We start from the raw sequence: 13,131 nt of genomic DNA, 5'->3' as shown, positions 1-13,131 counted from the left end.
AGGGGTGCCAACTATAGGGGGTCCTGGGAGCCCGAGCACCCACATATTTTTTGTTGTGGGTGCTCAGCACCAATACCACAGGGCCTCCAACGCAACGTCTGGTGCCTCACGAAGCAATGGAAGTCATGTCCGAGGCCTTGCGAGACCTCAGAAATGCTGTCCAAGGCTGTGGAGCGTGTGACGTCATGACGTCACGTCACAATGTGACATCATGACACCATGTTGCGTGTGCTGGGCACGCATAACCTGAGGTCTAGGTTGGTGCCCCTGCTTAGGAAGAAGCCCCATTTAACACATTGGGACTTCTAGGTCATGTGCAGGGTCAGACTGCATATTCTATTGATTTGTAGCAACAATGATCTGAGATGAAATTTGAAACCAGTGGATTCCCTCTCATTTATCACTCAATTGTGAACTCATAGCAATAACTTACTTTAGCTCAGGAAATGCTTGTTTCCTTTTCTTTCACACAATATAATGCTTTGTGCTCAAGGTGTTGTGTGTGTGTGTGTGTGTGTGTGTGTGAGAGAGAGAGAGAGAGAGAGAGAGAGAGAAATCCCGTGAACAAGTAAACATGAAACCTTTATGTATTTAGTTTCTTGTACTTCTGAGTCACCTCATGATCCATGTTGTCTGGGTGACATGCAGTTTAAACAAATGAAAACAAATCAGTCAAATGCGACAATTGTGGCACTTTGCTGAGAACAATCAAAATCCATCAAAACTACAACACAGAGAGTTAAAACTCACAGTGCAAAATGTACCAAATCTCTATAACAGCAGAGACTCAAATAATAGCAGTGAACTAAGTTAAAGCTACATTAGAAAGTCTGGGACAATAAAAAGGTATTTGCTTGACACCAAATGGATGTTAATATGGGAGCCAGGTGAGCCTCTCTAGGGAGAGCGCTGCACAGCTGGGGAGGAACCACTAATGAGAAGATCTTCTCCCTTGTAGCTGCCCTCCACACTTCAGAATGAGGAGGCAAGTGGAGCAGTCTGTCAAAAGATGGGCTTAGGTAGGTCACATGAGAAAGAGCTATCCTCTAGTTGTGGAGGTCCCATTGTAGGAATTGGTTATGCATCCATATACCTATTGCAGAACCAATCCAATGAAGAAGAAAGGTGACACAAGATATAAGATGCTGCTCAGAAAGCCATCCTGGGAAATATTTTGCAGAGAATTGGTCCCATTGTGTTTGCACTCCTGGGCCTGGTTTGGATGTCACATTAGACTAGAGTTCAACATGAAGTATGGTTTGTTGTGAATGAGCAGCATGTTAGCGCTAGTGCATGCTGCTTAAAAGTCCCCACTTCACCCCTCCTCGTTCCTGCTGTAGCCATACCAGGGAGAAAACAAACCAGAGGCTGGTTGGCTCATTATGTTTATGCTGGCTCACATGTTTACTGGTTCACACATAATGCAGAGCTAGCTTCTGGTTTGCTTCTTGCCAAGTGTGGCAGCAGCAGAAGAGGAGTGAAGGAGGGGCTTTTGAGCAATGAACCCACACACTGCTCATTCACCTTAAAGCACAGTTTATTTTTAACTGTGCTTTATGAACCAGGCAATGGAATCATTTCAAATAACTGAACCTATTTGAGGGGGGGTAAAGGGGGGGGGGTTGGAATAAACGGGCTGTGGGGTGACTGCAACATACCCAAAAAGCAGGAGAGAGGATCCCTATGTCAAGGCTTATTTGCTAATGTATCTTAGCATATGCACAGACTGAATTGTTCCCTGTCTTCCATTATGGTTAGGCTAAACCAAGAAAAATGCCCAAAGATCAAGCAATTAAAAACAAACAAAAGCAGGTAGCAGCTTTCTGTTTGGTTCTGTTTTTTAGGGCAGCCATGGCGATTCTGTTGACAGGATCCGTGTGTCTAGAAACAAAATCCTAATGCAGCAGGAAAATGTTTGGATCCTGTCAATTTGGGTTTCATGCTGAAACTGTATAACATCTCATTAAGGCAAGATTAATGGGAAGCCTGGAGCTTCCCTGGAGACCAAGGCAGCAGCGTTTACAGAGCACCAGAAATCACATCCTCCTCCTCACCTGCGTCAGAGAGTTTAGCCCATCCGTTGACATGAATAATTGGCTCTATTTGTGTGTTTATTAAGAAGTTTCAGCCATTAGTGCAGATATGTTTACATTGTGCTTTCATACAGAGCAAAATGAATATGCATTGCTCTTTAGTAGAAAGCAGTGGGAAATATAGATTGCTGGGGGAGGGAGGTTGGAACAAGGAAGATTGGTGGGTGTCCAAATAAATTATCTGGGCTTTGCATTTCAGTTGTGGTGCTGTCTGATCAATTTTAGGCATACATAGTTCAATTAGAAAAATGCCACACATATTTTCTCCTTCATACACTGGTATTAGTCTGATAATGGGGATTTATTTTTATTTTAAAAAAGAGAGATCTCTGGTACCCCATATTCTTCATCTGGCCTTCAAGATGGTTGGGCTTTGTGAGGATGAATATTCCTTTGGTGCTCTCTGGTCATTGGCCAGTGTTGCCCTGGTGCTTTTATGGGAATGGGTGCCCTCTACCAGTTGCACAGTTTCTTGGGTGAAAATGAATGGCAAACATTGGTACAAAGCTCTTAAGACCATAAGAATTGCTTGCTGGATCACCCTAACCTCCACCTGGTCTTGTATTTGTTTTCAAGGCAGATGTGCTTGGAAGCTCATATGCAGACCAAGAAGGCAATGGCCATGCTGTGTTATCTGTACCTGGTATTCAAAAATAGAAGTGAGACCTGCAACAAAACGTTGCAGTGTGGAGCGCTTCTGTTCAGTATTTGAGTCAATCAGCCATGCTTTCTTCCAAAATTCCTTGTTCCATTTCCCTTTCTTTTTGTACTTCAAATGGGGTTTCCTTGTGCCTGCCGATATGTCCCCTTTTGGATACATTAAGGATTGGCACACATTCCTGGACATCACGAAGTGGTGTAATCTACCCTAAGTCCTAAGGACGATAAGAACAATAAATCCATCTGGGGAGTGGGGATATTTCAGGGAGAAGGGAAAAAATGTATGGCCAGCTCAGATAACTGTGCCTAATCAGTGTGAAGGTTGAGTGACACACTTTGCGGCTGGATGCCTCAGCACTCAGTTGGTGCTTCATTGTGTGCTGATTGGAGTGCATGATGAAGCAAGGAAGTGACTGATTTGCCACCCATTCAGCTGCAGTGTGCATTCACTACGTCTCGGGGCTGCTGTGTATCAAGAGTTGTGGGAACAGACCTGTAGAACTTTCTCTCCCCTCCCCAGAAAGATTCATACTGAATGACAGACTGGTAGACATCAACTCTTGCTCACCCAAAGGACTTTGCTGAGGGGGCCAAAACAGGTGTTATTTCAATTGCATGGCTAGTGTACACTTTAGGGTTTGTTTGTTTTTAGAATTTATTCAGCATTCTCAGGAGAGGTTTTTCATTGGGATAACACAATACAAGGAGACAAGGTTTAAGTTCCCACCCCAAGCTGCAAGTTGGATGAAAATTGTTCCCATGCTGCAATTACCGTATTTTTCCCTCTATAACACACAGATTTTTTCTCCTAAAAAGGAAGGGGAAATGTCTGTGCGTGTTATAGAGCGAATGTGTGGTCCCTGGAGCCAAAAAATCAAGCAAAAGTCAAATCGCGAGTCACGGAGAAGGGAAACCTGAAAAGAGGAAGTGGTTGCTTTCCTGCATTCTGCCTCAGGGTCTTACTGCCCACCCTCCTCTGTTTCGTTGCTGTGTTTGCTCAAACGGAACAAAGAGCAGGGAAAGCCCCTCCCCTCCAGGCAAGCAGAGTGTCGTTCTTTCTAATTCCTCTCTGTGCTCCGGTGCTGCTGGGGGAGAAGGAAAGCCCCTCCCCTCCAGGCAAGCAGAGTGTCGTTCTTTCTAATTCCTCTCTGTGCTCCGGTGCTGCTGGGGGAGAGGGAGAGAGAGTGGGGGAGGGAGAGGGAGAGGGAGAGGGAGAGGGAGAGGGGGGAGGGAGAGGGGGGAGGGAGGGAGGGGGAGAGAGAGAGAGAGAGAGAGAGAGAGATGGCTGGCTTGGGGGGGAACTTTTGCCTTTCTTTCCTCCCACCCTTTAAATCCCTCTCCAGCATTCTTAGCCAGCTGCTTCTCTGCACACCCCTCTCATGTCCCTTCTTTGTTTTTCCTTCGCTCCCCACTTAAAATGTGGTTACAAAGCATAGATCAACATGGATCCTCAGGATCTTTGCATTGGGTCACCCCAAATTCACCATCAGATCACATAGCATGTCCATGGCTACAGCCTGCACCAAAAAAATCACGCACCCACTGTTGCCTGTTGCTGCAATGGTGCAAAAACGTGGTTAAAAAGCATGGATCCACATGGATCCTCAGGATCTTTGCATTGGGTCACCCCAAATTCACCATCAGATCACATAGCATGTCCATGGCTACAGCCTGCACCCAAAAAATCACGCACCCACTGTTGCCTGGGGCCACAATGGTGCAAAAACGTGGTTACAAAGCATGGATCCACAGGAATTCTCAGGATTTTTGCATTGGGTCACCCCAAATTCACCATCAGATCACATGTCTGTGGCCACAGCATGAAGCACAAAAATGATACATCCACTGTTTCATTCAGAATGTTTTTTCTCTTGTTCTCCTCCTCTAAAAACAATGTGCGTGTTATGGTCAGGTGCGTGTTATAGAGCGAAAAATACGGTAACTTTAGGCAGGTAAGCCCTGTTAGTGCCAGCTTGCCCCCACTCCCACGCTGGGAATTTAAAATGTAAAAGCCCAGATGTGGAAGCTAGCCTTGCAGTGGAAGGAAAGTCTGTCTTGGCCCTGAGATGGAGCTATTGTGTTCTGCAGCCAGTACTGTAGGTGGCTGCTGCTTGCACCCAGCCCATTCATACTGTTAATCTGTTAGTAGAATAATTCAAAGCCCACGGCACAGCAGACTGCTGTCTGTGTGGCCTTAAAACAGATGTCATTGTTCCTAACAAGCAAATAAATGAAAGCGCTTCAGCGCCAGGTAGACTCTGCTGTCAGGCAAATAATTCAAACCTTAGTTCAGGAGTGGCATTGCCGGAAGGGTTTTAGCTGAGTGGGGAGCATGTCGACAGTTTGCAGCTGAAACGCCTCCCCCTGCCCCATGACAGGGTTTCAGGTATAGGACTTCAACTTAACAATGCAACTCAAGCTGCTTTCTCTGTGGGACTTCCCCCGTTCACTAGTAGTGACAGAGGCATCGTTTCTCAGAGCTACTTGAAACAAATTCCAGTGGTGAGCATGTTGGGATCTGGAAATAGCTTACACACCTTGCTTCGTTTCATGCAGATTTGCTGATATTCCCCCAGGTTCTGAACATAAGAAGAACCCTGCTGGATCCGGCTATAATCCTGTCTCTGCTTATTGAGTTCCCACAGAGTCCGACCAGATGCTGCTGGGAATTTCATAAGCAGGACACAAGGGCAACAGCCCACTACTGCCCACAGCAACTGACAATTGGGGCATACTGCCTCTGATTCCAGAGGTAGCATTATAGAGTCATCATGACCGTAGCCAGGAAGATCTATGGTACCATTGGCACTAGCCATTTGATGCTGCCCATAGTGAACTTCTGGTGTTAATTGGTAGCATTGGGTTTTCCCCCAAGCTCAGTCCTGGAATCAAGGTTATCTTCGTGACCAAATTGGTTCTGCTGCTCAAATTGTGTAAGTCTATACATACCAAGCAGGGACACAGGTGGCGCTGTGGGTTAAGCCACAGAGCCTAGGACTTGCCGATCAGAAGGTCAGCGGTTCGAATCCCCACGATGGGGTGTGCTTCCGTTGCTCGGTCCCTGCTCCTGCCAACCTAGCAGTTCGAAAGCATGTCAAAGTGCAAGTAGATAAATAGGTACCACTCCGGAGGGAAGGTAAACGGTGTTTCCATGCGCTGCTCTGGTTCGCCAGAAGCAGCTTAGTCATGCTGGCCACATGACCCGGAAGCTGTACGCCGGCTCCCTCAGCCAATAAAGTGAGATGAGCCCCGCAACCCCAGAGTCGGTCACAACTGGACCTAATGGTCAGGGGTCCCTTTATCTGTACATACCTACCAAGTAATCAACATAGTCATCTGGCACCAGAGAGGCCCTAAGGATTTTCAAGTGACCATCCCATGCTACAGGTATGCTTCAGCATGCCCTGCCCCTCAGGGATAGAGTAATTTCCTTCTGTAGACTTCTGTGTCATTGGGGTGATGATATATGAAGAACAAATGTACCGAGAGGTTATTGGGGCAGGAATCCCCAGTGAGGAGTATCGCTTGCTCTGCCAGGGCTTTCACATTTGCTGGATGTCAGCATGATGCACACATTTCTTCTCAGTTTGATGTGACAGATCTTTGGCAGGATCGCTCCTTTGGAATATAGCCAGTGTTGTCTGTGTGCTTATATCAGTTGCAACCATCTCTGTTCTTTGGAGGTTACCTGCTTAGCATCCTGTGCTATCAGTTCCATGATGGGTAGGTGGAATTCTGCTTCAGAATTAACATGTGCATGACAAGAGGAGCCTTAACTCTGGCTATTTCCAGCTCAGAGGAGTTTAAAAATGGCTTTGAGGAAATTTATGGGCCAATTAATGAGAAACAGGTGTCATGTGGTGATCTTGAAATGGCACTCCTTTCATAGCTTGGCTGGATTAACGTGATTTTTTTTTGGTGTGTGTGTATTTAAAAAATCCCAGTGTAGAAACGAAACCAAGCACTTTAGTTTGTTGCTTTCTTGTTAGAATATTATCACCAGCCGATGGCAGAAAAAGGGTTCAAAGCAACACAAAGTACACAGGGATGTGTGTATGTGTGTGGCACAGCGGAAAGGTTATTCTATGAAAGAAGGCAAAAAGCTAAAATTCTTTTTTTTAGTGAAAGGGACATTAAAACAGAGGGTATACGTCCGTCATATTAAACACATTTTAAATTCCATTTATTCAGTGGAAGAGTTAGCCCGACAGGCTTAAAAATCCCCCGCTGGAATCTATGGAACTTTAAAAGGCGTAACTTTTTCTGGGGTTATGCTCAGAGAGCATAGCCCCACATTTTATCCAGGATTCAAGCATCCTACTTAAATAAAATGGTATTGCAGGGGTGGATTCAGATGGCCCAGCACCAGATGGCATTATTTCCTTATCTTGGATATGGTTCACATGCAAAGTTTCTTGTGTATAGTGACTGACCGCACTGCGTACGTAACCTTGTGGTGGCCTTGCTACCAAATAAACATGGGCAGGAGGGGTGGGGGTTGTGTGAGGACATTGCAGGATCAGTATCAGCATGTGGCCTGATGTTACTCACAATTGTCTCTCCCTGTGGATGTAGCCACAACACAGCGGGATTTTCAGAGACCATTCTGTGGCGCTGTATTGGCCTGAATCCACCTTGCATTAAAGGGCATAAAGATTTATAAGGCAGTCACCTTTATGAGAACTCTCAATTAAGAGACACATTTTAAAGCCCTTTTGCAGCTTCAGACATGCCTTGTTGATTTCAGGGCATTCTGATATTTTTTTTTTGGTCATTGTTGTTTTTCATACTGGTTAAATCTGTAATATAATTGTGCATTTTTAATGGCCTGTGAGTTGGGCTGAAATGCTGAAGGAACATGACTGGCTCTTATCTAACAAGCCGGCAGAGGCCCCTGTGCCACTAGAGGGATTCATTGCTTTACGTCCGATGAGTCATAATATTTAAAATTCACAGTGCTGCTCCTGGCTTCAAAGCTCCTCTCTCAGATTGATAGCTCTGGAGCTTGACTCCATTACCAGCAAAGTAAAAAGAAAACCCATTCATTTTCGTCTAACAACTTTGGTTTCTCCTCCCCACTCCTTTTCAGAACAATCTGACAGAACTGAAGTCGTTTGGATCGCCGCCTTCCGCTGTCAGCAATGTCACTGCTGCCGTGATGGTACTCATGGCTCCCGGCGGGAAGGTGCCCAAGGACAGGACCTGGAAAGCAGCCAAAGTGGCCATGACAAAAGTGGACAGCTTCCTGGATTCCTTGATCCACTTCAACAAAGAGAATATACATGAGAACTGCCTCCGAGCCCTTCAGCCGTATCTGCAGGACCCGGAGTTCGAGCCTGAGCTGGTGACGTCTAAGTCCTATGCAGCTGCTGGCCTCTGCTCCTGGGTCATCAACATAGTGCACTTCCATAAAGTGTACTGCGATGTGGAGCCCAAGAGGCAGGCTCTCAACAAAGCTAATGCCGAGCTTGCTGCTGCCCAGGAAAAGCTGGCTAGCATCAAGGCCAAAATTGCAGTAAGTCCAAGGCAGCCTGTAAAACAGGTTTACATTTCTCTTAGCATTGTTCTGTGATGCACTGGGTAGAGTATACGAAGTTGCCTTATACGAGGGCAGGCTATTTTGCCATCTAGTCCAGTAGTGAACCTGGAATCTGCTGAGCGATGTTCCTTTGCCTGTCTCTTGCCAGTAGATGGGCCATTGTGCTGTGCACCACTCACGGTTATTTGGTATACGAAGTTCATCAAAGTTCAGCAATTTGCTTTTGTAGGCATCTGCATTGCACAAACTATCCATTAACAGTGTGAATCATATAATAATGGAATCATAGAATTGTAGCATCTAGTCCAACCCTATTCAATGCAGGAATATGCACCTTCAACCTTGGAATTATCAGCACCACGCTCTAATGAATTGAGCTAGGTTTATCTTTGTCATCATATTATATCATGTCTTTTTTGCTGCTACTACCCTAACCTATCTGATTTTTGTCTATATTGTGAGATTACAGGGGGTATGTGACTGATAAGGTTGAGTTGTTCACATCAATTGCAAAAATTCTAATTTAATTCTCTTAAGTCCCAGTTAAGCTATTACAATGATCTAAATTTACTCATGGCTTTGGGAAGTTGCCGCATTAGCCAGTGGTGAAACCTGTCTTTCAAACTACCCCAGGATTTACATGACATGCAGGAGTATAGCCGTGAACCTTTGGCCCTTGACGCGTCTGTCTGAAACACCTTGGCAGATGGTTGCTTGCAGCTGAATGAATGCTTCTTCAGAAACTCACTAACATATCTTTCTATGTTTGTGAGATGTCAATTCAGAGAGCCTTCCTTTATTCCTTTAAGACAGGGGTGGGAACCTCCAGATACTGTTGGACCACAGCTCCCATAATCCTTGACCCTTGGCCATGCTGGCTGGGGCTGATTGGGTTAAAAGAGTTCAGCAGCATCTCAAAGCTTTGAAGAAGTGAGATGAGGCAGGTTCTGTGTCTCCTGCTTCGTTGCACTACCTATTATTTCCCTGCTGCAGTAACCAGGGGCGGAGGAAGGGGCGTGCGGTGTGTGTGGTTCTCTCCGGGTGTCACCACTGAGAGGGGTGGCAAAATGCCGGGTTGCGCTCACAGCAGGGCCTGCAGTGTGCCCAAGCCACGCGTCTCTCCTGGCAGAAATGTGGTGGCTTGGGCGTGCGCAGGCTCCGCGCTGCCCAAATGGTCTGCCCACTGCTTCCCCCCCCAACTGTAGGGCAGCTGAGTGGGAGGAGGCAGGCAGACTCTGGAGACCCCAAGGTGTGCCTTGCCCTGGCCCCACCCCTATGGGCAGGTCGCCCTACCCCTGGGCACGTCGCCCCAGGTGCCTGAGCGGCTTCCTCCGCTGCTGGCGGTAACCAGAATTTTAGTTTTGCCCCATAGCAGATGTACATTTTTAACATTTTATGAGATGATGGCATTTGCATTATACATCATTTGGCTGTGCAAAAATAACAAGTAAAAAAATCTAGCATTGTAATCCACAGTGTATGCTGTACATCAAGCTTATTAATAGCTGCCCTTCTGGCTGGTTGCTGTGAGAGAATCACCTACAGGTACAAGGAGCTGTTGCTTTTGTTTCTTTCAGACTATCCATGGACCATGGAAGACTGACAGATTTGTATAGGCAGGCGAGTAAATTCAGCAGGGGGCAGGTCTAGTTTATTTTCGTAGACTTACTTACAAGGCTGCTTGGCTGAACAACACTTTGGAAAATGGAAAATGTCTACATAACCCATTTCTCCAGACAATTGAGTGTCCTGAGATTTTGAATGTTTCTCTAGTCATGCCCACGAACAGTGACTTGTAATATTTAATCGGAAATAAATCCCCTCGAGTTCAATGTAAGGGTAGTTGGGATTGCTACCTTTGTTCTGTGAGCATAGTTCCACATATGTATATATAATTGGAGCATTCCTGTAGCTGGGAGCCTGGAATAGCCATTCTTGACTATTAGGAGCATCTACAGTATGGGTTTTGGCAGAAGTTAGAGATCCATGCACTTGTAAGGAACTAAAGTTTGCAAGGGTGTAGCCACAGGAGGGCAGGGAGTGGCAGCTGCCCCGCCCCAATCCATAGCTGAGGTTCTGCCCCCGCCCCCAACAATAAGCCTCCCCCCCAACAAAAATCCTGGCTACGCCCATGAAAGTTTGCATTAAAGATTTCCTGGATCCAAGCTAATTCTTTGGTACAGTACATTATGTGACTTTTACTAAGGGATAATGAATCCCTTTCTCAGTTGAAGTTGTGAACCTTTAAACTAGCTTTAAACCAGGGGAAATCCATTTGTTAGGTATTGCACACTATTGTTAGCAACAGCAAAAAAACATTCATGGGTCATCACCATCTTATACCAAATCAATCTCATAAACACTGAATATATTATATTATAAAAATCATTCCAGCTTCACAACACAGTGTGGTACGGAATTGAAAACTGCTCAGAACTGTCAATTAAAATGTGGTCTTTAATTAGGAAAACCTACCAATCTGTGCCACAGCATAATTTTTTTACAAATCACAACAAAACTTTCTAGGGTGGTTAAAAACCAATGTAAAATGACATTGAAATACGGTGACATTGGACAGCTCACAAAATAATTTCTATATACGTTCTTCAGACTTACCCATCTTTGAAAATCTTCAAACTTAATAGCTGCTGCCTAAACCATTTGTAGTGTGAGCAGTAATGAACCAAGCTACTTCAAATCCAACCAATTTATTCTTCAGTGTTTTTCTTAGAGTTTTTGGGTGATGATACAAACCATCCATAACCAAGGAAAGTCTCTAGCTTGATGAATTTTCCTTTTATTGTTAGTCACCTTGAGCAATATTCTGTTGGAAAGGTGCGATGTCAGTATTCTTAATAAATAAATAATTAAAAACTTATAACCTGCCTATTTTAAGAAGAATTCCAAAGCTCAGTGAGTAAAATAATAACAAATTTTTTTTTAGAAATCCATAGTTCGCCAAATCATTAATTGAAATATTAGCATAAAATCCAATGAGACCACAATAACATTTACAAAACAGCCATCAGAAGAAACATTCAGCTGAAGGAAGGAAGGTAGGTGGGTGGGTAGCAGGAAGGGGAAGTGTGTTGAGTTGGCATGAAGGGAAGGGTGGGTGGCAGAGATCAGGGGGAAGTGAAGACAATAGTGGGACTAGTGTGATTTGCCCTACCCCACCCTTCTAGGGGGCACCCTAAGCAAGCAGGGCACTGCCTCACTTTATCCTAATGAGGAACCTCCTCTGCCTCTCCTCTCAGAGTGTTACATGAATGAAACCCAGCTGAGTGTAAGCTGGGATCCAGTGTATAATAAATAAATGAAAATGCATGCACATGCTTTCAGAAACGGTGGAAACTTTAATGTGCAGAAGTCATTTTAAATGTTACAGCTCTGGGATTTAATGATAAACAACGTTTGAAAAGGCTGCGTTTTGTATTCTGTGCAGGTATTTGATCAAGTAACTCCAGATGCTACTAAAAAAAGAAGAAGCCCCCTTTTTCATATTTGGGTTTATTTCTAGTGTATTGTTCAAGCAGTGTTAAAATGATTTAGAGGCACTTAGCTTTAAGCTGTTTGTGCTGGATGCAGATAAAAATCAATTGTTAACTTCAGTTCTTTTGTCACAGAAGCGAAACGTTTCAATAACTTTGAGAACAGCCTGATTTTGCTTTACAGAGAAGCAGGAAGAGAATGTCATCATATGTGGGCAGTGATTGGATGGCCCTTTCAAAGTCCATTGTCAGACCCCTGAAGCATAGCTAAATAGGGCATTTTTGCTTGTGTCCTTGGCCACACCCCTTTCTGTAGCTTTCACACAAACAGCCCTCCACATTTAGGCTGGTAAATAATGTTGATAAATAAGTATTAAGCCTGGAGACAACAATCTCAAGGGCAATAAGCCATAACTGGCAAGGAGGCAATTTCCTTTTCTGCTCTGTGCTTTTTGCACAGGGTAGGTCACAAGATGCAAAGTTGCATAGGAGAAGAAGGAAGTTGGGCAGCTGCAGCTTTTGTCACTCCTGCATAGCAAGCTGAGCCTACCAAAATTCACTTTTCCATGTAAACTGTCAAAGGTAAAGGATGCCACTATCTCCTTAGCAGCTATGTCCAAGGGGTTAAGATTATTATAATGTATGTTAAGGCACAAATAATGGGGTGAGTTTATAAAAGGGGTGTGTAGTAAGTGAGGTAGGTTTTATTAACTGTGGAAGAGGCCAGCTGTTAAGAGTGATGGGGAATTCCCTTAGAAACCCCAGGTCAACCCTAGATCAGCTTGCTGCAAAGAGGCCTGATTTTTGTGCCTCCCCAGATTCCCCATGGGAGGAGAGGGTTTTAACCATGTTGTTTTTCCCACAGAGTTGGCACCATAGTTGATGCTTAAAGGGGATTCTGTGGGTTTGTGAATTTAAAAGGTCAGACTGGTTCTTCTATTTCCAGCAGCGATGAAATAAATAACCTCTGTTAGGTGTGTCTTCTTGAGTAACAGAAGAAAGCCCACTTCCTTCTGACTAGGGGTGTGTGAATACTTAAATTCAAACTGCATCACGTCATGATCTTTAGTTTCTCCTATGGTTTTCTTCTTTTCACACTGCAGCACCTTAACGAGAACCTGGCTAGGCTTACAGCCAAATTTGAGAAGGCCACAGCAGAGAAGCTAAAATGTCAACAGGAAGCCGAAGCCACAGCGAAGACCATCTCCCTTGCAAATCGCCTGGTGAGAATCACTTGATGAAGTTTGGGCCACCATGTGAAGGCCAACTTGTGGGTGGGCGTGGAAAGAACTTTGTTTAGTGCTATACAGACAACTAGCTGTGCTTCTGAATCTGAAAGTTTGTCCAG

General features: G+C 44.8%; 1 protein-coding gene across 4 annotated transcripts in view; it reads left to right on the top strand.

Annotated features, from left to right (window-relative positions):
* DNAH9 (dynein axonemal heavy chain 9) overlaps window positions 1–13,131 on the top strand; it is a 210,106-nt gene that overhangs the window by 105,265 nt on the left and 91,710 nt on the right. For 3 of the 4 annotated variants that reach the window (XR_013391852.1, XM_077924329.1, XM_028717200.2), the window contains exons 50-51: window positions 7,843–8,268; window positions 12,887–13,006. Coding sequence is in view for 2 of the 4 variants with exons in the window: in XM_077924329.1 (XP_077780455.1) it covers window positions 7,843–8,268; window positions 12,887–13,006 (546 nt within the window). In the remaining 2 variants the exon portion in view is untranslated. Of the gene's footprint in view, window positions 1–7,842; window positions 8,269–12,282; window positions 12,366–12,886; window positions 13,007–13,131 lie in introns of those variants that run through there. The other variant, XM_077924330.1, reaches the window with a different exon arrangement.

This window comes from Podarcis muralis, chromosome 2 (genome assembly GCF_964188315.1).
Source record: "Podarcis muralis chromosome 2, rPodMur119.hap1.1, whole genome shotgun sequence".
Lineage (NCBI taxonomy): Eukaryota > Metazoa > Chordata > Lepidosauria > Squamata > Lacertidae > Podarcis > Podarcis muralis.
Note: the sequence above shows the minus strand (reverse complement) of the source record. Positions and strands in the feature narration are given on the sequence as shown.